This window comes from Sylvia atricapilla, chromosome 5 (genome assembly GCF_009819655.1).
Source record: "Sylvia atricapilla isolate bSylAtr1 chromosome 5, bSylAtr1.pri, whole genome shotgun sequence".
Classification (NCBI taxonomy): domain Eukaryota; kingdom Metazoa; phylum Chordata; class Aves; order Passeriformes; family Sylviidae; genus Sylvia; species Sylvia atricapilla.
In genome coordinates, this window is record NC_089144.1 from 35,017,293 (window position 1) to 35,040,630 (window position 23,338).

Consider the following 23,338-nt stretch of genomic DNA (forward strand, 5'->3'; position numbering starts at 1 on the left):
TGAAGGTCTTGGCACAGAGGGAGGAACACACCAGTGCTGAATTCCAGCTGGCCTATCTCAGTTTCCTGTCCCCTTGAACCCTGAAGCTGTGTGCACCCACCTGGAGCACTCTGTTGGCTGTGACGTGCTTCCGCCACCCTTCCTGAGAATTTGAGTCAGGAGGGGTGGGGAGGGCAGCCTGTGATTGGACTTGGAGTGTACCCTCCCTGTGCTGACAGTGGGGACCCTGCCTTGTGAGAGTCCTCAGGGCAATTTTAGGGTCTTTTGGGGGCCCCGGGACCTCTGCAACAGCAAAGCTGGGTGTGCTGAGGTGATGTCTTCCTTTGAGACTTAAAGGCTTTGAGGCCCACAAAACGCTTTGCCCTGTTGGGCCAAGGTGTCTTTGCTCCTGCTCCGTGCTGCTGACTGCTACTCCAGATCTCTGGGACCATCTCTCATCCCAAGGAAAGCTGCTCGCTGTTGCAAGGTTCCGCATAATGCAGTAAGCACAACTGGGTATAAAGAGAATGCCAGGCATCTGCAGGAGCCAGATCCCAAGCAGCTGTAGCTTTGGCCTGAGGAGACCCAACAGCAGGTCAGTTCCAGGGGGAAGCCGTGGGTAGCTGAGTGACCAACCCAGCCCAGCCACGCCAGCCTCTGCCTGACCTGCCCATGGCCTGTGCAGCCACTGCAGAGCATCCCCCAGCCCCACAGAGCACTGACCCTGGGAACAGGAGAAGGACCTCTTGCTTTTGGAACATCTCCACAAATTAATTGAAATGCTTTTTCCCCCTTTTTCTGCTGTGGTGGGGTTTTTTGTGTTCTTTATTTTCCACAGGTTGAGAGTGGACTTGCACCAGACCGATGTACAAAGCGTTGGCTAGTAACACCTGAAATTTTCACTCGTGGTATTTGCTGACATATCACCATTGCCATGTCCTGCCTGCCATAAGACATCTAAGCAGCTATTTCTAGGGCATAATAAAGCAACTGATAGTGAAGACAAAGCACAGACAGATAACTGAAATTATGGTACTGGAGATGATTTTATCAGACAAAACCATGAGCTCATAGGTATGAAGCCCAGGTACAAATCAAGCACATAAAAAAATATCAAAGTTAAAAACTAGATTCTGAGGGTATTTTAAGAGGAATCAAACCCTGTATTGTTGTTGAACTAGAAGAGACTCTTTAGTTTCCTTACTGTACCTTGTAAAAAACATTTGTACCTATCCTTGTCTGCAATGTTGGCCTTGTTTCTCTTGTGTGGAGATATTAACTGTACATTATTTTATCACTTTTGTGTCTACATTGGTTTCAGGACAGAGCAAAACTCAGAGATAAACTTTTATGTCACAAAGAAAAAATCTCACAACTCCCTCACAGCCTTTGCTACACATCCCCTAAGCAAACAGTTTACAGTACAAGTCAATAAATAATTCCTTCCTTTAAATAAACTTGTCTTAAACACTTCTGATGACCAATAAGAAGTAACTGAAACAGAGCACTGGCAGTAAGCACGCTGCTGCCAAGCACCCTGACCCCACAAGGATGGTTATGCTAATGGTTTTTAAGATCTGTGGAGACCAGGAGGAGAAGGAACACATCTGTTAAAAAGCATGGTTCACATTCTCAAGGGGCAGGCAGCAATGGAGTTGCAGTGTGGTGCTAATTGGTACAACTGCCTGGCAAAATGTCTCTAAAATAACACACATTCAAGTTCAAGACCCACAGTGGTTTCAGATATTCACTGCATAATCCAGACAGTATCTGGCTTATTGAAGGAGAGCACAAAACCAGGGAGGAAACTCCACATGGGCACTAATCTGGCCAGTGGGCAACAGCACAGCCTCTTTTCCCCCAACAGGCTCAGGGTTCTGATGAATTTAATGTTCTCTGAAGACTGTCTCAATTCAAACTCACTTATGACCTTTCCTCTGAGCAGCAGGACAACAAAATCCATAATGCAAAGGCAGTCAAACAGAAGACAAGAAAGTGATTTTTTAAAAGAATGTTTTATTCATGAAGTATTTATAAAAATGTGTAAAATACACTCAAATACATCTGATTTGTTGACTGCAGCTAAAAATATAAAAATATACTTAAATGCATAAATTAAATTGACAATAGTAGCACAGTTCTGTGTTCACCCAGTGTTTGTTAGGAACACAGTTATAAGTAATTATATTGCATAGGAGCATGAAATACATACTGACGATATTTTTCAGGCACTTTACTCCAGGCACTGGCAAAGAATTTATGGGTAGCCACATTTCAAAATTGTGGTGTTTTCACTATAGCATACTGCCCTGCTCTAGAGCAATATATATTTAGCTTCTTAATGTTGCTTACAGTATTTCTTTAGCTTTCAAATAAACCAAGAAACAACTAAACTGTCATGGATATTAGACTACCAGCATCGCTGACACTGTGTTTCCCAATTCCACAGTTTCTTCTCAATTAGCTAGTCCCTAGTCTTCACTACTTCCTGTCAGCCTAAAAAAAAAATCCCAGTTTGAACCAGTTGTCGATCTGTGAGGTCACTGATAACAGACCAGTTTGCTTTGGCCATAGTGGTGCTACCAATAGGTCAGGAGTTTGATTTTGTCAGCGTGAGGGAGACAGCTGAGGGCACGGGGTCTACAGCATGTTGCCCAAATACTGGGGTGAGCACTCATTTCAATTAAAAGTGACAGCATCCTGGGATTATAGGTCCCAGAGCTCACAGCTCCAGAGGCCAGACACCTGTGACAGGGCCATGAGGGAGCAGGGGTCATTCTATATTGCATTCTATTTACACAAACTCTACGTCTGAAATACTGAAAGAAATCTGAATAAATGTTAAGCACCTGCCAAGGCACTCCTTGGACATGAAGCTGTGGCTGCAGTAGGCTGTATCTCTGAGTGTCAGATGCATTTCTCTGATCTGTGGCCTTGGAGAGAGATGCTGATAGAGTGATTTGATGGCTATTGCGCTCATCCCTCTAGTCCGTATATTAAATCCCAGGCTGAGGAGCACAGCTAAGTGCTCATGTACTCCTATCTGTCTAGTGTTTAACTTTTTGCTTTCAAAGTCAAAGTGTATATAACCATATACAATACATAATATAAACTTAAAGCTCACATATTTTCTTTTCTCTGTTCTACAATTGAAAGGAAATTCATAGTATATTATGGCACAAAATAATATTTCTGGCATTTTAGGCATTATTTATTGCTAAATAACCATAGCAGCAGAGAAAAATGTATAAAGTTGCACTTTTTGACATCTTCACAGTATGCCTATTTCTCTCACTTTTGTGTTCCATTAGTAACAAAAAATATCATTTATCAACTCCAGCTATGTAAAACATATTTATTCCCTACAATTGCTAGTGGATCTTGTAACTGTATTGCACAGATTAAAAAATATTTATTACAGTTTTTTAATTATTAAATAACTTTCAATATAAAAAATTTGAATTAACCTAAAAGCCCAACCCCGCAAGTGCTTCAGAAGTGGAATGGTATTTTCTTCAGGCAAGCATTCCAGTTGACTTTCATGGAAGTACTCAGGTAGCTTTGTGGACAATACAGAGATTTGAAGGATGGGCTACAAGTGTGCAAATCTTAGCTTATGGATCAGCAACAACACTAGCCTTGCTTTCTAACATTATTATTGGGAAACATCAAAAAAAGAATACTGAACATCATCAAGGACATTCAAAAGATGTCTTTTTCCTTAAGAGCTGTCTTTGTTCAGCACACAGGCTCTTTCAAATCCATTTTTACATTGTTACATTAACAATTTCCCATTAGTCCTGTTATTCAGCTTAGAGGCACAGTAAATACAATTACTTATACTGAGAAGTAGGTGTTGTATATTAAAAATGCTACATAGATACTTTTTAACTTTTTTCAGTGGATTTACACTGGCTTCATATGAGCAGAACTGGCTAGAGAGCAGAACCAGAGCAATATTGTGAGTATATAGTCTCATGTGTGACCTACTTGGGCAGAAATGTAAAGCTGCTCAAGAGCACTGTGCCAGAGTGTTTAAGGTCATCTGTCATGTTATGAAGTGATGAGGAAGAAGAGGCTTACGAACTGTGTCCATTATTAGCCGAGAGAAAAGATGAAACTAGGTGCTATGCCATTGTCATTTTGGGTACACATTTGTGAATGATGTAGCTGCAGACAAGAGAGCTGAAAATGATCAAATAAAATGCAGAATGATGTGTGTCTTTTTGAAAATTATGAACAACACGCACACAGAGCATACAATCAGACTTTTGTCCTCAGATCATGTAGTATTGAGTGAGCTCCATTTCTCTCAGCATTAAAAAATGGCATGGTGATGTAGAGTGTGAGGTAATTTATAGGGTACATTTGGCATGTCTTAACAGTGTAACTGTACTGCTGGTAATTAACATGGTGTCATGGGTTAACACAGCTTGGTTTTTAGTTAAAGGGAAACAATTCCCTGTAAGGACCTTGGAATTGTTTTGGAAAAGACAGGGACCTATCAGAAGCAATTCCTAGATATCGACCTATTGTTTGACCACTGAGGAAGCTGGGCGTGACTTTGGGAAGGCACATATAAATCCCTGACTGTGTCCAAGCCAGCCCTTTCCCTTCGGCCACAGGAGCAGGAAACAACCTGTCCCCTGCAGCCTCTCGGAGCAGTGACCCAGGCTGGCCAGGCCAGCCCCTCCTCCCTGTTGGGGGGAGCCGGCCCTGGGTCAGGCCTGCCTCAATTGTCATCAAGACCTGGGCTGGAGGCATCCACCAGCCGGGCTGTCCTAAGATCCCTCAGTGTGAGAGACTGCTGCCCAGCAGGGATCACATCACCACCGCAGGGCCCGGGCAAGATATTAACTCTTTCCTTGCACAGAATGAAACTTCCAAAGCCCCGACCCTTCTCTAAGTGAGAGAAAAGGCCAAACTGGGGACAAGTAAAAGGGCAACATGAAGATATCAGAGTCAGAGAAGGAAGTGATCCCTTAGGTGGAAGTGATGACAAGACGTCTTGGTTCCTAGGCTGAAAATGTCCTATGAGCTATGGTAACAGACTGTAATATGCTAGAATATCCCTTCAAATCGTGGACAATATGAACTGGGGAAAATGATTGTTCAGGTTGGTGGACTTGAGCAAAGGTATTTATGATGGACTGAATGAATATTGAATTAGTAGCTGTGATCCTGTGATCCAATGAGATGTTTGAACAGAGAGAGATGAGACAAGAAGCCCTCTGCACCAGTAGGGAAGTGAAAAGAGACCTCTGTTCCCTGAGATGAAGAAATCCTTTGTGTTTGAACTGTTCATTTTTAAAATGACACCCCAGTACGCATGAGTCCATGACCTATATGTAGTCATGGAAAAGGTTACGTGATATGGGAGGTCCAGAACTGCAGATTTTTCTCCCAGGTGGCTGCTGGTGGTGAAAGTTAAAAGCCACAAGCAGACTGTTCCTTCTTGTGGAAAATTGCCACAATAGATCAGGAGAGACTTTCCTCTCTAAAAGAACTGATTGGGGACTGTTTTGTACATAGTGCCGACCTAGAGTTCTGAGCTTTGTCTTTATACATTGTTTGTGAGAGAGAAAAGAAGTCGGTGGAGGAGGACTGTTTTGAAAGTTTCATTTTGATTTTCATTCTTTTCTACTAGGGTGTGTTAATAAATCAATCTTTGTACCCTTTTAAGATTTGAGTTTGCTTTGCTTTTCTCCTGATCCTATCTCACAGCAGAGTTCTGGCAGACACTCAAAACCACTGCACTAAATTTGGCAGAGACAGGTGAACATGAAACCATTACACATGGTGATCTTTGCTCCTCGGCTACCCCTGCAAAACAGAAAGGACCAAATGCAGTGCACGTAACACAACAGCAGTTTTCATGATGCCTTAAGGCTAGCGGTTATTAGCATGATCAACAATCAAACTAAAGCTGCCATACTTATTTGTCCTTGCTTGCTAACATAGTCATCTAGCAAATATAGAAAAGAAGGCATTTACAGAAAATGTGCACATTTCTTTGTGGTTTTGCTTAGACTTTCCTCTCTGAAAATGTCTTTCACTCTAATACTAGTTTCCATCTTCTTCAGTTTCTATTATGGGTGGTGAACTTTGAGGTTTGTGTGGAGTCAAAGAGGATGAGCAGGAGGGATAAGCAGTATTTTCATTCAGAAACACCTAAAAAGATTCACCAAATTTACATGTTCTGAGCAGCTGTGACAGCTGATTTGAAGGGTGGCTTCTGAGTGGTGTGAGGGTATTTGGTCAAGGAAGGATGAGATTCCAAATGGACTAAGAAGAGTGACTATCAGGCTGTTACCTTCTCTAGGAAAACTAGAGTGACATGGATGTGCAGTCCTGCTTGTGCCACAGGAGTTCCTCAGGCACTCAGGTAGTCACTTATTGATTCTCAGAAGGCCTTCAGAAATATTTCTTTTCCTCCAAAACAAAAGTGGAATTTAGGCACTTGTATTCAGTAACAAGCTAAGTTTTCTCTACAAAAAGTATGGGTATGATATATCAAAGAACTACAAAGCCTTTCCTTCTTTTCATTATGGAGAGGAACTGTGTACTGTCTCTTCACTATTTGTTTGAGGAGCATTTTATAAAGACAAGTAATAGCTGAACAGAGTGTTTAGACCCTTGAAGGAGGAGAGAGAGGCTGTGCATAATCCACTTGGCTGGGCAGGATCCCTGGTTAAGTGCTCTTTGATTATACCTCTTGCTGATCACCACATGTTTTCAGTAATGAGCTCCTGCCTGGGGGCATGGGGGTTGGAACTACATCTGTAATGTCTCTTCCAACCCAAAACATTTGATAATTCTATTATCAGGACAGCCTGACCAGCCTACATTCCCTGATGAGCCTTTTTCCATTCCAACTGCCCCTGTGGTGGTGACAGCAGGTAACATTCCAGTGGAGAATTCTTTCTATGCAGACATGCTGGGGCCAAACTGTCCCTTTGTGAAAGCAAGTGGCATTTGAAGGATACCAACACTTGGGGCAAAGTGCAGCTTAAGGCCAGTTGTATAAACTGTGAGATATACACCTTTATATGTCTTTGTTTCAATACATTTGCCATTCTCTGTGCTTTTCTGGCTGTCATGGCACAGCATTGTTTCTAATGAGCTACGGAAGTTGCCAGATTTCACACCCTCACAGGTCTGTTAACACAAATGTCTGAGGGGTTTCTTTGAACACCTTTCTTAATTAAAAATATACACACGTGAAAGTGCACAGACACAAGTTGTGGTCTGATTCTGCTCTCTTAAACCAGTGTAAAGAAATTAGAATGTGACCTGTCTCCTCCCAAAGTATGTTGTGGGAGAAAGGTCTGCTAGACTTCACTGCAGCATATGTTGTCTGATATTTTTCTACTATGTCACACTAGACTGAAACAGTTGCTTCTAGTGAGGTGAACCCTGTTTTGCTCAGTTGTTAATGAGTTCTGTAAAAGGTATGCCACTGTGATATGGGTTACTCCCATTTTTGTCAGATGTAAGGCAGTAAGTTTAAAGTGTAGAGTAGCATTGTAATTCCTAGACAGGACTATTGCTTTCTTGCTTAATAGTAGCTTATTTCATCTCACAACCACTGCAATGTTTTTAAAAAATGAGGTTCTCCATATAGGACTTTTCCCATGTCATGCCAATAGCGCCCCAAACACAGCAGTCCTGTTAGCCATACAATTTAAAATATTTTATGTAGAACAGTTTATAAAAACTGTGATAAGAAAAAATAGTATTATCTGAAGCATAATATTAATATAAACAATATAGAAAAAATACATATTTACATAATGCCAAAATACAATTATATACATTAATATCTATTAGACTTAAATTATATATCTTTAAAAAAATCACCAGACCAATAAATTATACACAGTCTAAACCAAAAGGTCTGGCACCTTTCTGGTGCATGAAATACATACATAAAAAACCCCAAAACAAACCCCCTCGTTAACAAATGTGTTCACAAAAGCAGGTATCTCTAACATTCTTAGTGCCTTGAATAAACAGCATCTGAAAGCAAGGAAAACAGAGATTAGAAAAAGTAAACCAACACAGATTCAAGCACTGCTCTGAGAGGTGGCTGTGTGGCAGCAGCACTGGCTCGTGACTGATATGACAGCTAAAGATCAGATCCCACCTCTGCTTGGACTCTCCATGTGTGAAACCTGGGTATTTCAGGTTTGGCCTCCTTCAAGCCTGTTCTACCTGTTGATGACAACTCTGATTTCTACAGGCTAAATCAAGAAAATTATTTGGATTTCTTATCATATAAACCTAATTCCTTATGTCCAAATTTGTGGAGCTACTGAGATCCTTCTCTTGTGACCCTAAAATCTTCTACATCCCTTAAGAATCAGCTCTACCAAGCACAAAGTCACCATTGCTTACAGATTGGTAACATGGGCACAGGAGGTGAAGGGCCATGCTAGTTCCAGGTTTGCTACTCCTGCAACTTTTAACAGCAAGGGACTGGATACAGGCTAGGAAAAGGAGCCTACAAGGATGGAGAGTCTAGGGAGAAAGAGCACAGCCCAGGACACCTGTATTTTCCAATCAAGGCAGATGGGAAGTCTCTCAAGGCTGCCTATATTATCAACAGCAGATGAGGGTGATGCAGACAGAAATTGAACGCTGTGAATGACAGAAGAGCCCAGTGAGTGCTGTCAGTGGCCTCAGTTGCTTATGGATGGTGTAAAGACTTACAAGGTAAAACCAACATCATGACAGGGAAAGGGGTTCAGTTCCCTTGACAGCATAGGAACCATGAAGTGTGAGACAAGCAAAGCATAAAGGTAAGGCAGGAGTAGGAAGTGATGTTATAAGGACTACTAATGGAGAAAATAAAGACACAACTGCAATGAATGAAAAGAGCAGAGAGAACAAATGAAGGTCCAGGAAGTAAAGAAATATCAGTGGTTAAGTATAGCACAATTTGCCCTCAATTACACTGTCAGTGAGCTACTACATTTGAAACATTTTACAATTTGATAAATTTGCAGTTACCTCTGTGATACTCTGGATTCACATTTTCATATATTGGAAATAAGGGATTTTCCTGCTCACTGCGAAGTTTTCTGGCTCTTAACACATCTCTCACACATTGATGTAGATACACATATTGACACTGCAAAAGATTTGTTTTTAAGACACCGAGAAATTTTGTAATTTAATTTTCTGTACTGTGAAAAAACATTACAAGATAACTTCCTCACAAAATCAAGGGTGGTGTTAAGAATCAAAATATCCTTATAAAATTAATCTCCTTTTCACAACAGTAACATAAATTTTTGTGATCACCTCTCTTTAGAAATAATATCAGTAAAATATAAATGAACACAGTATGTTTTGACAGATCATGCCATTAGTGAAAGCTTTAGCAACTGTAAAGTGCAATTTCATGTGGTGCTGTGTTGGACAGCTACTACTTCTGAATGCTTTGGTATAAAGTAAATGTAGAAGAATTACTATGTACAGAGAAGCATGCAGAAGACAAAAAAATTCCTGATTTTTTTTTTTTGTTCTGAAAAGAAATATTTTCCACAGAATTTTATAATAACATAAATCTCTGAAAAAATTAGAAAAATATCCGAAAAAACCTATTTTTTTAATCCAGCAAAAGTTCTAAGATTGTTTCTGATTATGCAGCAAATGAAAGTTTTTTTCTGAAGAGTGCCTTTCATATAATGGAGCTAAGATGACATTCACAACCAAAGTAAGGAGAGTCAGCATGTTATTGACTATTGATCACTCACCAAACTATCTTGACAGAATAGATTATTAAACTTTCGTGCTTTGCTACTCTTCGTGGTTTAGTGAGGGAAAGTGAGGATATCTGCCTTTATGCACATGCAGCTGCTCTCTTCATGGAGCAGAACCCTGCACCCCACCCACCAACATGACAGAAAGTTGGCCAAACATGGAGACCTTATTTGGCAAAGACCATTTTTGACTGGAATGGTTACAGCTGCTGCAGCATGCTGCCTTTTGAGCTGATGCACAGTCTTCCCTTGCATGTCTCCACCGGCAGTCCCCTGTCTTGAACAACGTTGAGCCAAGTCTGAAGCAGGAGCATTGTTTTGCTGCTGCTGTTTTTCTGTGACTGAATATTGTCAAGTATGATGGTACTGTGACTTTTGTGTGGATGTGGCTCAGATGTCATGTCAAGCTCATGCCAAAGGCATGTTGTGTATCACACAACTTTAGTTGTCTATACGTCAAATTTAGGCACCTGAGGTAGTTGCCTCTTTTATCCAGCTAGGGAAAAAGAGCCACCCTCCTGAGATGTCTATCTGTTGCAGACTATGGATAATGGGAATGTAGGTCAATCTGTCTCTGAAGATGCCCAGACCAGGCTGGAAATCTGTCCCCTCCAGGAGAAGGTCTTCTGTGATTAAGATATTTCCAGGAAATCCTTTGTTTTGTGTTCGCAGTGGGGCCTTTCTTTATACCCATATGAGACTTTTACATCTATCAGAAAATGCTGTCACTGACATATTGGTTTCCAAATTGCAGCAAAGAGCTCCATTAGTATCAAGCTACAGGCAGACCCATCAAACTTGTTCTCATTTTTTTAGTAATAGTTCACGGGGAAAATGTAAAGATTACTTCCACAACACACCTTTATTAAATCAGCTCCTAAGTGTTTAGCTCCTATCAGTATAACATAATTTTCTTACCATTTTAAAAGCACAGAAAAAAATACAAAACATTTACTTTTTCTGAACTTCGAGAGTAAATGTACTTGCTTTTCCACAATAGGTTAGGAAAATCCCAGTCAACTTTCCAAAATCTTTATGATGAAAATGACAGACCAGCTCAATAAAATATAAACTGCAAAGGCACAAGGTCACAGTGGCTAGAGTTTTAAAATTGCATACATCTAATCTTTTCTGTTCTGCATTCCTCTTTCTTATGTCAGCCTATCTGTCTGGTTTAGGCTTGTCTTGCAAACCCGTCCCTGAAGGACCTATTTCCACTTAAAGCTCATTTACTGGATTGTGCAGTAAAGCAACAGTGTGCTGTTAAGTGTCTTGCATAATACTGCTGGGGTAATTGTGGGCCAGGGCAAATAAAAGGAGAAATCTACAGAAAGCGTAACTGCCACTTGTTATGGTTTGGACCCTCTCTAAGACAGCCAATGGAAAAAAACCTGAACTGGAAACTCCCACAGAGCTAAAATACATCTAACTAGTATTTCACAGTGGAGTAAGTGCAAAGTGCTTTAAAAGCCTTTCAGATGAGAGACTGATTATTATATCCCGTAGCCGTTGTCGCTGCACAGCAGGCTATCCAAACCTTACCTCTGTCTGAACCATGTGAACGCGGTGAAGCCTCAGATCATGTACTGCTGCATAAATGTCAACAGTGTCCTTCGAATCCAGCTGTTGCAGAATTCGGTCCAGTGCAATGAATGTGCCAGTCCTGCCAACACCAGCACTGGAAAAGAAAACAACCCAAGAGATTTAAAAGCAGATGGATCAAAGCATTCACTATCTTATGTGATACTTTTGTAAAGTTCTGATCTCCAGGGTGAGAAGCAAACTGTTCAAATGGCACCTTTGGGCCTTTATAACACTTTATAATGGAATTTATTTAGAAAGGAGGAAAGGATAGTAATGGTAGAGGTATCTCTGCTACAACCTGCACTGCTTTCTCTTTTGGATTAACTCAGTCATTGAGATACACTGAACAACTGCACCTGACTCTAACTTTGAAACCTCTTCTTTCCAGGGAATGCAGCTGTGGAACACAGTAGACATCTGACATGCTGTACAGGCAGACACAGGCAGGGCCATTTAAGATACAAGCCACAGCCCATATAATGGTGGAGGGGTCAGACACTACAATCAGGTACTACCAGTGAACATATGGCTTTATCAGAAAATACAGCACCAACCACACTCTTTCTCTGTAGCCCTATACTCTGTGCAACTGGCTAGTGGCTAACAGATCACACAGGTCAATCTTGTCATTTTTTATGCAAGTGTAGGGGTGTACCACATAACTGAGAGAAAACTGCAGCTCTGTGACTTTGTGACTGCCAAAGATAGAAAACGCAGAAGAGCATGAAATGGCAGTAAGAAAAGGGAGTCTCAGTCAGAACAGAGTAAGGATGGATCTGGCAGCTAGTCTCAACATCCACACATAGATTAACTCCAGGTATATCTTACCTTTCAAAACACCCCTTTGTGATTCAAACATTGGGCCCAACAGCAGCACACGGGCAATTTAATATGAACAGTAGCTGCTGACAGTTCTGTGCTCTCCAGTGGTACTACAGAGACACAGTGGTTCCCTAAGAATAATTTTCAAGGCATCTCCAGGGCGAGGTTGTGGATTAATGCATGTGCCTTAGGAATACTGCTCTGATGTATCTGGAAACTTAAGACAAGCAGCTATCTCTCAGATTCTGTGGCTGCCCACAGTCTAACAGGGATGAAGATTTGGGATCTTCCCAAGGATAGGCACAAGGGCTCTGTGGCACTGACCTTCTGCTGCTGCACATACCTGCAGTGTACAATACTTGGTCCTGTGTCTGGGGTCCTGTTGATATAATCTCTTACAGTTCTGACAAACTGAATCAGGGACTGGGTGGTCTCTGGCACCCCATGATCTGGCCATACAGTGTAGTGGAAGTGACGAATGAGCCTTGTTGAGTCAAGCTGCTCTTCCTGTTGGGATTCAAAAGTGTGGGTCATCAGGACAAGAGGGAAAGGGACACATAGAACAGGTACCTTTAGGGAAAATGCTATAGCTTCCACCAGAGGGGAGCCAGGCATGACACAACTGGGGTACAGCACAATAAACCTTCCTAATTCTGCCTTGCAAGTGTTTTAAGCTAATTAATCAGGGGGAAAACAAAACAAAACAAAACAAAACAAACCCAAAAAAAACCCCAAACAAACAAAAAAAAACAACCAAAACAAACGGCAAACATACACTGCAGATTTTAAACTCTCGTATTGTCCACTCTGGGAGCACTGATTCGGACAGCATCTCAACAATCAGGTCTCCATAGTACAAGGAATCCTGGTCATGGGGCCAGTATTGATCACACTTTACCTGCAGGGACACAAGGAAAGGAAAATATAGTGTTTGAAACAGCTATAAACAATGCCTCCATTCTGCACTGGCACAAACAGACTTCAGACCTCTTGTGCTTGAGGATGAAGGAAGAAAGGCAGCAGCTGAATTGGGAGACAGGTGCCACTCTCTGCCATGTCAACAAGCAGGGTCTGCATGGGAATGGGTTAGCATGAGGGTGGGAAGTGGAAGTTCTCGTAATTCATTTGTGATGAGGGTAATGGGAAGCACTTCACTGATGCCCCCTTCTAGGGCATATGTTCTGTGCCAACTCTTCCCAAATCTCTGCCTGGATGAGAGCTATGCTTCCAGTGCCCCTTCCTCAACTCTTGCTGAGACTTGGCAGTAGGGTCCCACTTGGAACCAGTGAGATGCAGAAGGACACAGATCCTATTCTGTGTCAGCTTTCACCCTCTCCTCATGAAAAAAATTATAACACGGAAGGAACTGACCCTATATGTGCCACTAGAGGATCACTACTTCAGGTTTGTTTAATCTTCTTACAGATCTAGTCACTGTCTTACAACGGGCACAGGATGTGGTCATACTTGGGGGGGGGTATGATACACCTGCAATCAGTAAGTGTTAAGTGCACGAGTGGTGTCTTTGCTAACTACATCAGAGCTTATATATCAGAGATCATTGATGTATTTCCTGATCAATATTTCCTCTCCAGAGCTTGTTTTTAAAGTAGAAGTTGATCAGAGTGGATGTGATAAACAGGCACTTTTTGTTAGTGGTTGTCCTTCTGCATGTTGCAGAGAACTGTCTAGTGAACGAAGTCCTGGACTAGAGAGCAGAAGCACTGAGCTCTGTTCCTAAATTTTAGCCTTGACATGCTGCATGATTTTGAGACAGTCTCTGTATCCTCACTTCACACCCCTTATCTGTCTCCAGTCTTTATATTATACCTTTTCTTTCATGCTGTGTATTTCCCTGACTGGGCTCTTTTTTGCTTTAGTGTATGCAAATAAGATGCAAAAACTTTTCATAGGTGTTGAAACAGACATTAATAATAATAAAGAAGAGTCACTGCTTACCCGGCCCTTCTCAACACACTGGGTTACCATGACAATATTGTGAACATTTTGCTCCCATGCCATCTTCCAGAACTCATCTTTAGTTCCAGGCAAAGGGCCCTGAGTTGCTATGTATTCCCTGCGGAAATTATTGCCCTGCAAATAGAGAACTCCATTAGTTTCCAAAAAAGCAAAAAAAAAATATCTTCAAACAACTGAAAAAGTCTTCCTGTTGCAGCCAGGGCTCTGCAGCAACCCTTGCTGGGACAATGGTTTTGAAAGCTAAATTGTTGCCTTGGACCTGGAAGCAAATGACTGACTGGAACAGAGAGAAGAGACTGTGGCAGTGTATCTAAATACTGTTCCTTTTGTGACAGTCAAAGCTTTCCACTGTACTTTTGTGTTCAGCTCAATCTCAAGCAATTTTAAAAATGCTAGAGGTTTTTGTTTTATTTATTGCTTTTAATAAATTAGCTGGGTTCTGGCTTGAAATCTGATTGCTAAAGCCACTGCTATTATCAATCATAATTCTTTGACAAAGGGCATTATTTTAATTTCAGCCAGTTTTATCACCCTGCAAGGTGACAATGCTGTCAAGATGAGCTACAGCTCCACGGTGAGGATGCCACCTGCAGTGATAGCTACAGTTGTTGTGGACACTTTATAAAATCAGCGACCTTTAAAAATATGTCCTTGGCCAATTAGACTTGCTCTCTTACATAACTATAGCAATGCAAGAAAGCGTCCTTAAGTGCTGGGTAAATCACAGACAGTTAACTTAATGGCAGTCAGAGACAGTCTCTCAGCACATCCAAAAAATGAGCTCTCAGTATTTTAGCTCAAGTGAATCAAGGAAGGGGGAGGGGAGCCTTAACCATCCAGCTTTATATTCAATTTTCAGTGAAGGAAAAATTACCACTGGAAGGAAGACTGTAAAACGCCACACTCGAGTCACTTACTGGTATGTAGCTTGCATTAATGTAGTCTGAGCAAGGGTCATCATCCACATTGGAAAGCTTCACTCTTGATGTATCATCTATCAAGAAATTGATTACAAGAGGCTTAGGGCTAGGTCTTGATTTTCAGTCCCTCTTGGCACTTACAGAAATGCATTTGTGGAAGGACTGCCAGCACTATTACAAGATTTTATATGAAGAGCTAATTTATAAGGAGTAACTGCTGGGTTTACTGCCTCTTTAATCTGTGAGTGCTGTGGAGTGTTCCAGAGACTAGGACATAGACGGCTAAGAAGGAAGCAGTAAATATACCAAATTTCCTCTGCTGAGCTGCATAGGATTTGTTATGACAACAAAAGGGCCAAAATAGCATCCTCCTTTGATCCTAACAGCAGTATGCTGTACTGGAAAGCAGCAGCCAGCTCTGCCCTTGAAAGAACAGTTGCACTTCAGTGATATTCCAAGCTAATGCTGAGCAGGCCAAACATCTTCTGTAGGTGAAGGGCCCTCTGTAGAGAGAAACAAAGTGCCTGAGCCACCAGGACACTGATTCATGAGATTATGCCATGTTGAATCTCAGTCAGGTGCCATTGCTGGCATGAGAAGGCAGGACATAGGAGAGGCTGCGCTGCAAGAACATCCCACATCCATTAGTGCGGATATGGAGCAGTGAGTTACGTGGTGTGTCCCCTCAATGTAATGCCTCCAAAATGACAGGTAGGAGATTAAAGGGGGAACCTCTCAATGACAGACAGGTCTTGCCTGAGAAGAACAGGGTTAACTTGACACATGTTTTACCATGCAGAATCACACTAGCTCTACATTGTATAGTAGGTTTGCTGTGTACTCTGAAGAATAAAGATTTGGCGAGGATGTCAAAGAGCACTGAATGCACAGGATGATACCCTGTATGTAAAAAAACGCTACTGTTATTTCTACTATCCTTTTTATCAGCAGTGACTGAATGCCCCTAATAGCTGGAGCTTTTTCTCCCTGGACTGAATGCTAGTCATTACACCTCTAGTGTGAAATTAAATTACTGGTCTGTGTGAAGCCATTCAGGGCCATGCATCATCTGCCTCTTGCACAAGGACCTGAGATGGCAGAGATATTTCATCTCGGATGGAAAGGAGGGAAGGGATTGTCTCCACTCTTTTCCACTAGACTCACTGAAAAAAAGGTGAAAAATAGCTGGGGTGATGCAATATTACACAACCAAAGCTAAAACTTACAGGGCAATATATTATTGTAACGATTTTTCCCTCTGTTCTCTGGCAGAAGTGCTATGTCACATGTCTGGTTTCGACCCACATCTTTCAAATCCTGCAAAAAAGGAATAGGAATAAAATGTGAGGTGAAAATAATTAAAGGACAAGACAACAAAAAGGGAAATAGCATTCATCAGCTCTCAAAGCCATGGACAGAAAGCAGGTGCTTTTTTAAAAGAAACAAACTAAAATTACATAGGTAATCATTTTGTTTTAAAGCAAATGCATGGCTGGCAGGTACCTTCCATACTTTATCACACAGATGCGACATACAAACAAAAGCTACTGATTTCAGCCAGAGAGATATCAGGCAGAGGCTGCCAACCAGAAGATGCCAAATGAAAAGTTGTTTCTGCACGTGGACAAGCGGAGTTCAAATTAAATGCTCCATCTTATTGGGATTTGTGTGAATAAGAAAAACAAATGCAGGCCTTTCTAATACATTAGAAAGTTGATTCATTCAGTCCACCCCTTCACAAGGCAAGCCCTTTGCTTAGGTTAGGATCCCACCTCATATTCCTTGGACAGAAGGTAGTTGGAATCTGCTTGAAGTTTGGTGAAGTGTGCTTCAAAGTGACTGACTTTGATCGGACTGAAATATTCAACAGGAGGAAGAAAATCACAGGATGAATCACAGTCAGAATTTATCCAGTTGGTTACCAAGAAGTTTTTTAGGTAATAATTTTTTCTTTTTACCTGGAAGTTTTCCGGTACCTGGAAATTATTTCAAAAGAAAAAGAAACACTTCATCAGTAAGTGATCAGATTGGTCTATTTAACCATAATGCCATGTTAAAAACCCAAACTTTTTACATTACCCTTTTTGCCCCAAGTTCAAATGGACTGACAGTGGCCTGTCTCTGCGAATGTTCAGTCTTGTTGTAGGTCTCTCATGGCCATTGCTGGAACAAAAACAAAGGTATTCCATTATATCATTAAGTTTTGAAACTGGTAAGAGTTGGCAATGACATAACTTACACTTTTTTAAATTTCTTTTTTCCAGCTTACTGTTTTCCAGTGTGTTTCAATTTTTGGTCTGATCCTGTGACATTGCTCTTAGCTGAGGCACAGAGTTTTCTTGTATTTCAACTTGGTATTTCTTGAATATCAACTTGTATTTCAATAGTCATGTGAAGTGTATGCACGGCACGGGCAGTAAGACATTTTTCTTGCTCTAAAACACTCGCAGCCCAGTCCATCATTAAGGAGGGTGCCCTACACTAAGATGGAGCCTAAATTGGTTGATTCTTACATGCGGAGGAATATGTAGGTAGATTTTCAGAGCTGTAAAAGGTCTACAGCTTCCAGCAGATCCACTCTGCAGACCAGGCCTGTAGCAGATGCCCATGTTCATGGCAGGAGTAAGTGGCAGAACCACAGCTTTGGGAAAGCCACAGAAGCAGTACTTACTCCACACAGCTAGTATTGCCTTTCATCTTTTTGTTGCCATCTCCTCCTTCAAGACATCTCCCTTAGAGAACACTTTCTCTTTATGTTTGATGTGGGAAAATATACCAGTATTACTGCTATCCTGCTGGGTATATAACTTACAAGAAGAAACCACATTCTACAATGAAGTTTATCCATTTTGGAAAAAAGCTATGATTAGTCAGAAAACAGGTATTTTTTAATCTGAAATTCTGGCATATGAAAAGCAAATTCAAAAACATATCGACTTAATTTTGTATTAGTAAAAGAACTTAATTTCAGACTTGTAGTGTTTCCCATGCACTGGAAATGTTGAGGTTTTTTCCTAATTTCAGAAACTACAAAGAATTTCACACCTCTCAGTCATGCAAAATAGTTTAAACAGATAAAGATTTTTTCAGCTGAGATACAGTATTTAATTGTTTAAAAATATGTAAGTTCACTATTTAAGATTCATCTATAATGTGAAATATACAACTATAACTGACAAAAAATGAGAAGCAAAGTAAAGTTTGAGCTAATCTTTTGGACTAATCTTCTCTAACATAATTCTGACACCATTTGAATTAAGTATATATATTTCTTAATACGTAAGTCATTAGTTGTACACTTAGTGTGTACAGAATTTGGGGGACATAGGTTTTATCTGTTGAACAGTTCAGTGCATCCATCCAATTTTTAGCTATGCCTAATCAATAGTATTACTTGAATGAATATAACTTGATATGATTGCAATAACAGAGAATGATAGTCAACTTAGGATAGGGAGTCAGCTTACCCAACTTTTTGTCTGCAGACAAATAAAGCAGTAACAGCCACCAACATCACAATCAGAAACAAGCCAGCACTCACACCTTCAATAACTCCAAAGAGAGGCTCTAGAAACAAAACAGTGTATTTATATATCTTCAGAAAAGGATCAGAAGAATTAGAGAATCAATAACTTTCAGGAGATCTGTTATTATCAGCTGAAGAAAATGGCTAAATACAAGCAAATGCAAGGCATTAGAACACTTAGCTAAAACCTTGCCTTGATTTTCTGTCCTCATTTTTTCAAACCAATAAACAAAATTTTTCACTCCCAGCCAGAGTAAAAGAAAGCACAACTCCATTATATGGGAGTGGTTCTCTTGCAGTTAGAAGCTTTTTTGGTGATAGCCTCACTGAACATTTTTCCTTTTCTCTACTTCCAGCAGCTTGGTCAAGCAGTCCTCTGAATTTTCTAGTAAAGGTAGATAAGCCAAGACTGCAGTTTCCTCTCAGAGCAGCCCTCAGGACGTGCACAACAAGCTTTGTTCTACTCCTTACAAATAGTTCCTGATGCCAGAGTATTCTTAGGCACAATATATAATCACATGGTACAGTCACTGTTAACAGCCTGAAACCAACCTGCCTCTGTAGTGATTGGTAAAGAGAAGAAGGTGTCTGCAAAGAGTGGTTTAGGAAGCTCCTTTGGGTCTTCACTGAAAAGCTGAGTAAAAGCTCGTATGCTGATTCTAAAAAAAACAAAAAAAAACACCAAAACCAGTAAAAAATGGCTCATCAGATGTTCAGAACCAACAGCAGAAAAGGAAGAACTCACTTGCCCCTTTGAGACAACCAAAACCTTTCCACTGACCAAAGATAATTCTTAATACAGACACCTCAGTAAATCACTCTCCTACTTAATTCTACTGATCCCTGAGTTAAATACTGGGGACCCCAGCTGGCACAGGTGGAGGGCTCTGAGGCACCCTGGCAGAGGTAACAGATGGGGCTTTGGCTGCTGGCACACACACAGCCTGACCATGTCTGAAGGCAGGACCAGCAGAAGCTGCAGAGGAGAGAGGACACAGACATGCTCCTCAGGGGGGACACATTCCCTTCACTTGGCTGGGCGTGACTGTGCTAATGGATAAATGTTACAGTCCTCCTTGTTCTCCTGACAATGTGGGTATTTCCCAGATTGAAGTTTTGGGAAATGTGCCCTAATGAGAGCAGCCTAGCACTGTTTTAATGATGATGAAGAAGCTGAGAGGCACAATGGACACTCCTTGGCATGTGCCTTCTGTCCATGTGAGCAGCTTGCAGATCTCTTGGGACAGTATTTGCCTGCGGGAGGGGTGTCACTGAGCCTGGTCTTGGCAGTCACCCTCTTCTACACCATAAGATTACCCTGGACCTAGCTCTGGAGCCCGAGGATGGTGCCATAGGATAGGATGGCCTCCAGGTTTTTCTAGCTTGTTCCAAAAGAGTAGCTGGGGAGTTCTGCCAGACTGAGTGAAGCATGCTTGCCTTCTTCTGTTAAGTACTCTTCTAACTCAGCCAATCATCTCCAGTCTTTCCAAAAAAGTGCTGAGCAGCAATAGGAAAGCTTCCTATCTAGCTGAGGTAAATAAATAAACTTATTCACTGCACAGAGTTTTGTGCAAAATTAATCATATCATTCCCATACTAGTGAATGACTGGTTCTTACCTATGGAACAGGGGCATGGATAACGCTTTCATAAATTTGCAGTGAAACACAATGAACACTGTACAACGCAGTTACTAATCTACAGAACCTCAAGTGGATCAGGCTCCCAGATGACATCAAGCCTAATAATGTGACAGAGCACAGCTACCAATGTAAGTCTAACCTATAGGCTGTTCGAGGCTTTAGAGGCCCATCGCAGAATTTCTGGTGATCTGGATCACACTTTCCTCCCAGATTTTCCATTTCTCCTCCAAGCTTAATGTCAAAGCTTTTATAGTCACTGTCCGGGTTTTCAGCACAGCTACTGGCAAAATAATTTGTCTGGTAGATGCGTATAGAGTCGTTGTGTTTGTACTCCAGGTAGGAAGGTAATGGGTGCTGCTCATCGGGCTTTGGTCCTTCACTACCTGTGTCAGGTGCAGAGAAAGACAGAAGGTTCAGATGCCACAGTGATCAATGTGATGAGTTTTATAGGCGCAAGCTCTTGACAGAAATATTCTTATCCAATTTCCTATTCTTGAAGGCCACCTCATGAGTACAAAATACAATAGTTAGGGTACCTTGTTTCTAGCATCAACCTCTTTATTACTTTTTAGGCAGATATCCTCACAAGTCCTCAGTGCAACTTTTGCTGCAATAGGCATGTACAGATCGAATGCTATGACATTTTTTCCTGTGCTGCTGGTTGGAGTTTTTGCGATCCAGATTCCTGGATCCTAATACTAGCTATTTCAAAAAGCAAGTAAAACACCCCACATGCTGACAACTCTACTGTAAAAAGAGAAAAACTACAGTAGGAAATGACAGGGGTCCCCCAAATGTAAATTCACAATACTGCATAAGAGACTGAGATAGGCAAAGCTGTGGCAATGAGTAGTCCCTTTCTCAAAGAGCTTTATAGTTTGCCCAAACACACCAAAGCAGACAGTGGAAATATGATCTGTTTTTCTTCCTTTCTCCAAAAGGGTTGTCTTTTAGTGTTTGCACCTAACATTTAAACTACCTTTTGAGATCTGTGCACAGCAATGCACAGATCTGTGTCCACTGGCAATGGCAATCAGCATAAGACTTCTGCTATAGAAATTGTCTGAACATACGTGACAGTCTAATCTAGAGGACACAAGCTAACTACTGCTTCTGTCTAAGCTCTGTAGTTGCCACAGACTCTCTGAAAATAGGACTGAGTTCCTACATCCTCAGGCTAGGGAGGATGTATATTTCCAGAACCTGTATGACACTCAGCTGTGAGGAGAAACTCCTTTGCTGTGCAGTGATAGGGATGTACTTCCACGTGTAAATTTTATTTGCTATAGACAGAACAGCATTAAATCATGACACTTACCATCAGCCTCCCTCACAACCACAGTAAAGTACTTCACAGCTCCATTAGTGTCACTAAACCAGCTGCAGTTAAAAGTAAAGTTGATTGAGGATTTGGTAATCAGCACCTCTTTTTTGTTCACTCGTATGTCTGGAGGTGGCTGAGGAGGACCTGAGTAATTAAACAAACAAAAAATAAATAAAAAATAAGAGAGAAAGCATTACCTATGTACATGCTGTGAGCTAGACCTAGCAAGGAAAATGCAATTTGTAATAAATCTTGGTTGCCTGGACCAAAGTCTCTGATTCTATTCTCTTTGCAATCAAGAAAGTGTCTTCACCTCCCACAAGGAAACTGCCAAAAGATGAAACAAGCCAGCAGTGTGTTCACCATAGTAGGAGTGACACCTCCCCAGCAGGAATTCCTGCAGAAGCTCACATGGAAATGCATTGAAGTTGTGTCAAGCCTATGAAAACAGAAAGTGTAGCTGCTAAAAACAACACAGGTTTAAGCCATGTATTTGGAGGCCATTTAACACACTCACTACAGGAGTTACCTATTTCAAGTGTCTATATTTCTGCTTTCTTTTCCAGAGGAACAGCCAGGGTTAGTCAGACACAGCATTCAACTACAGAGTACCATTTCCTAGACTGACTGCAGAATTTCCATAGGAAATGTTTTTTTTATGATGCAAAACTATACCTTGAACAGTGACACAGTAGAAGTAAACTGGAAAGTGAAATACCCAGTGAAGAAAGTGCAGCAGAAGTTGGGATTTTAAGGATCAACATTGCTGATTCTTTTAAAAATCTGTGGTACTGAAACTATACTGCACATATGGGAAACAGGAAAACCTGTAAGCAGGTGGTTAAATTTCAAAAGCTTTTAGAATGCCAAAAATCCCCAAAATTTATACATTTATATGCTTTTTAGCTAAACCTCTTACACATACAAAGTCTAGCTGCAATTTTTTGTGTTCCCTTGAGGTAGCACCTCCAGCATTAACCAGGGTCTGGGAGAACAGCAGTGTTCAAAACAAATGACAATAAACAAACATGAACACGAACCAAGTAAGAATAAACATGATCAGCAAACTTTCAAACAGGACTCATTCATGTCACAAGAAGTGAGACTAACAAATTCTTACATGTTGATTTGTAGTATCCTTTGTGATAGAGGAAGGAGATTAAAAGGCAATTGAGGGGCAAAGGAGAAGGTGGGTTGGTGAATGAACTCTAGCTTAGCTCAACAGCTTCCAAAGCAAACATAATTTTTATGATCTTGCATTTCACACAAATGTGGCTTTTAATAAGCAACTACAGAGGCTTCCCTGATATAGGCCTCCTGGGCATCCTCTCATTTTTGAGAAGTTTAGCCCTTGACCAGTTTGGGCCTCTGCATTGTGCAACACAAGCAATTGCTTATTGCTGCTCAATGCCCCTCTTCAGGGCAACTCTGAATTCCACTTACGATCAATCATTGTGATGGTGCTGTCTTCAACCACTTCACTTGTCATGTCTGCAGAATGCACCTTGATGGACACCAGGTATCGCTTGTGGGGAACAAGGGTCATGATATTAAGAAGAGATTTGTCTTTTTCTATCCTTTTAGAAAATTCCACTTCACGAGTGTCCATTTTCTTGCACTCGACGCTATAGCCATCGAAGTCAGAATCGGGAGGAGTCCAGGAACACGCGATGGCAGTAGAGGTTTGGGGCCGACAGTGAAGGCTTTGTATCTTGTCTGGTTCTAGAGAAATGTTGAGAAGTTGAAGCTTGGTGGGAAAAGGGACAGGTGTCAGACCCTCTCTGCTCACACTAC

The 23,338-nt window shown here is 41.2% G+C and overlaps 1 protein-coding gene across 1 annotated transcript in view; it reads right to left on the minus strand.

The window, feature by feature from the left end:
• Positions 1 to 1,975: 1,975 nt before the first annotated feature.
• Positions 1,976 to 23,338, minus strand: part of PTPRB (protein tyrosine phosphatase receptor type B) — a 64,018-nt gene continuing 42,655 nt past the window's right edge. The window contains exons 19-34 of the mRNA XM_066319172.1: positions 22,988 to 23,266; positions 21,539 to 21,688; positions 20,360 to 20,603; positions 19,131 to 19,237; positions 18,520 to 18,619; positions 17,132 to 17,215; positions 17,011 to 17,028; positions 16,825 to 16,906; positions 16,279 to 16,369; positions 15,050 to 15,126; positions 14,112 to 14,246; positions 12,928 to 13,050; positions 12,496 to 12,659; positions 11,289 to 11,424; positions 8,992 to 9,112; positions 1,976 to 7,998 (exon numbers count right to left, since the gene is read on the minus strand). Coding sequence (XP_066175269.1) covers positions 7,976 to 7,998; positions 8,992 to 9,112; positions 11,289 to 11,424; positions 12,496 to 12,659; positions 12,928 to 13,050; positions 14,112 to 14,246; positions 15,050 to 15,126; positions 16,279 to 16,369; positions 16,825 to 16,906; positions 17,011 to 17,028; positions 17,132 to 17,215; positions 18,520 to 18,619; positions 19,131 to 19,237; positions 20,360 to 20,603; positions 21,539 to 21,688; positions 22,988 to 23,266 — 1,934 coding nt within the window. The 3' untranslated portion in view covers positions 1,976 to 7,975. The remainder of the gene's footprint in view (positions 7,999 to 8,991; positions 9,113 to 11,288; positions 11,425 to 12,495; positions 12,660 to 12,927; positions 13,051 to 14,111; positions 14,247 to 15,049; positions 15,127 to 16,278; positions 16,370 to 16,824; positions 16,907 to 17,010; positions 17,029 to 17,131; positions 17,216 to 18,519; positions 18,620 to 19,130; positions 19,238 to 20,359; positions 20,604 to 21,538; positions 21,689 to 22,987; positions 23,267 to 23,338) is intronic.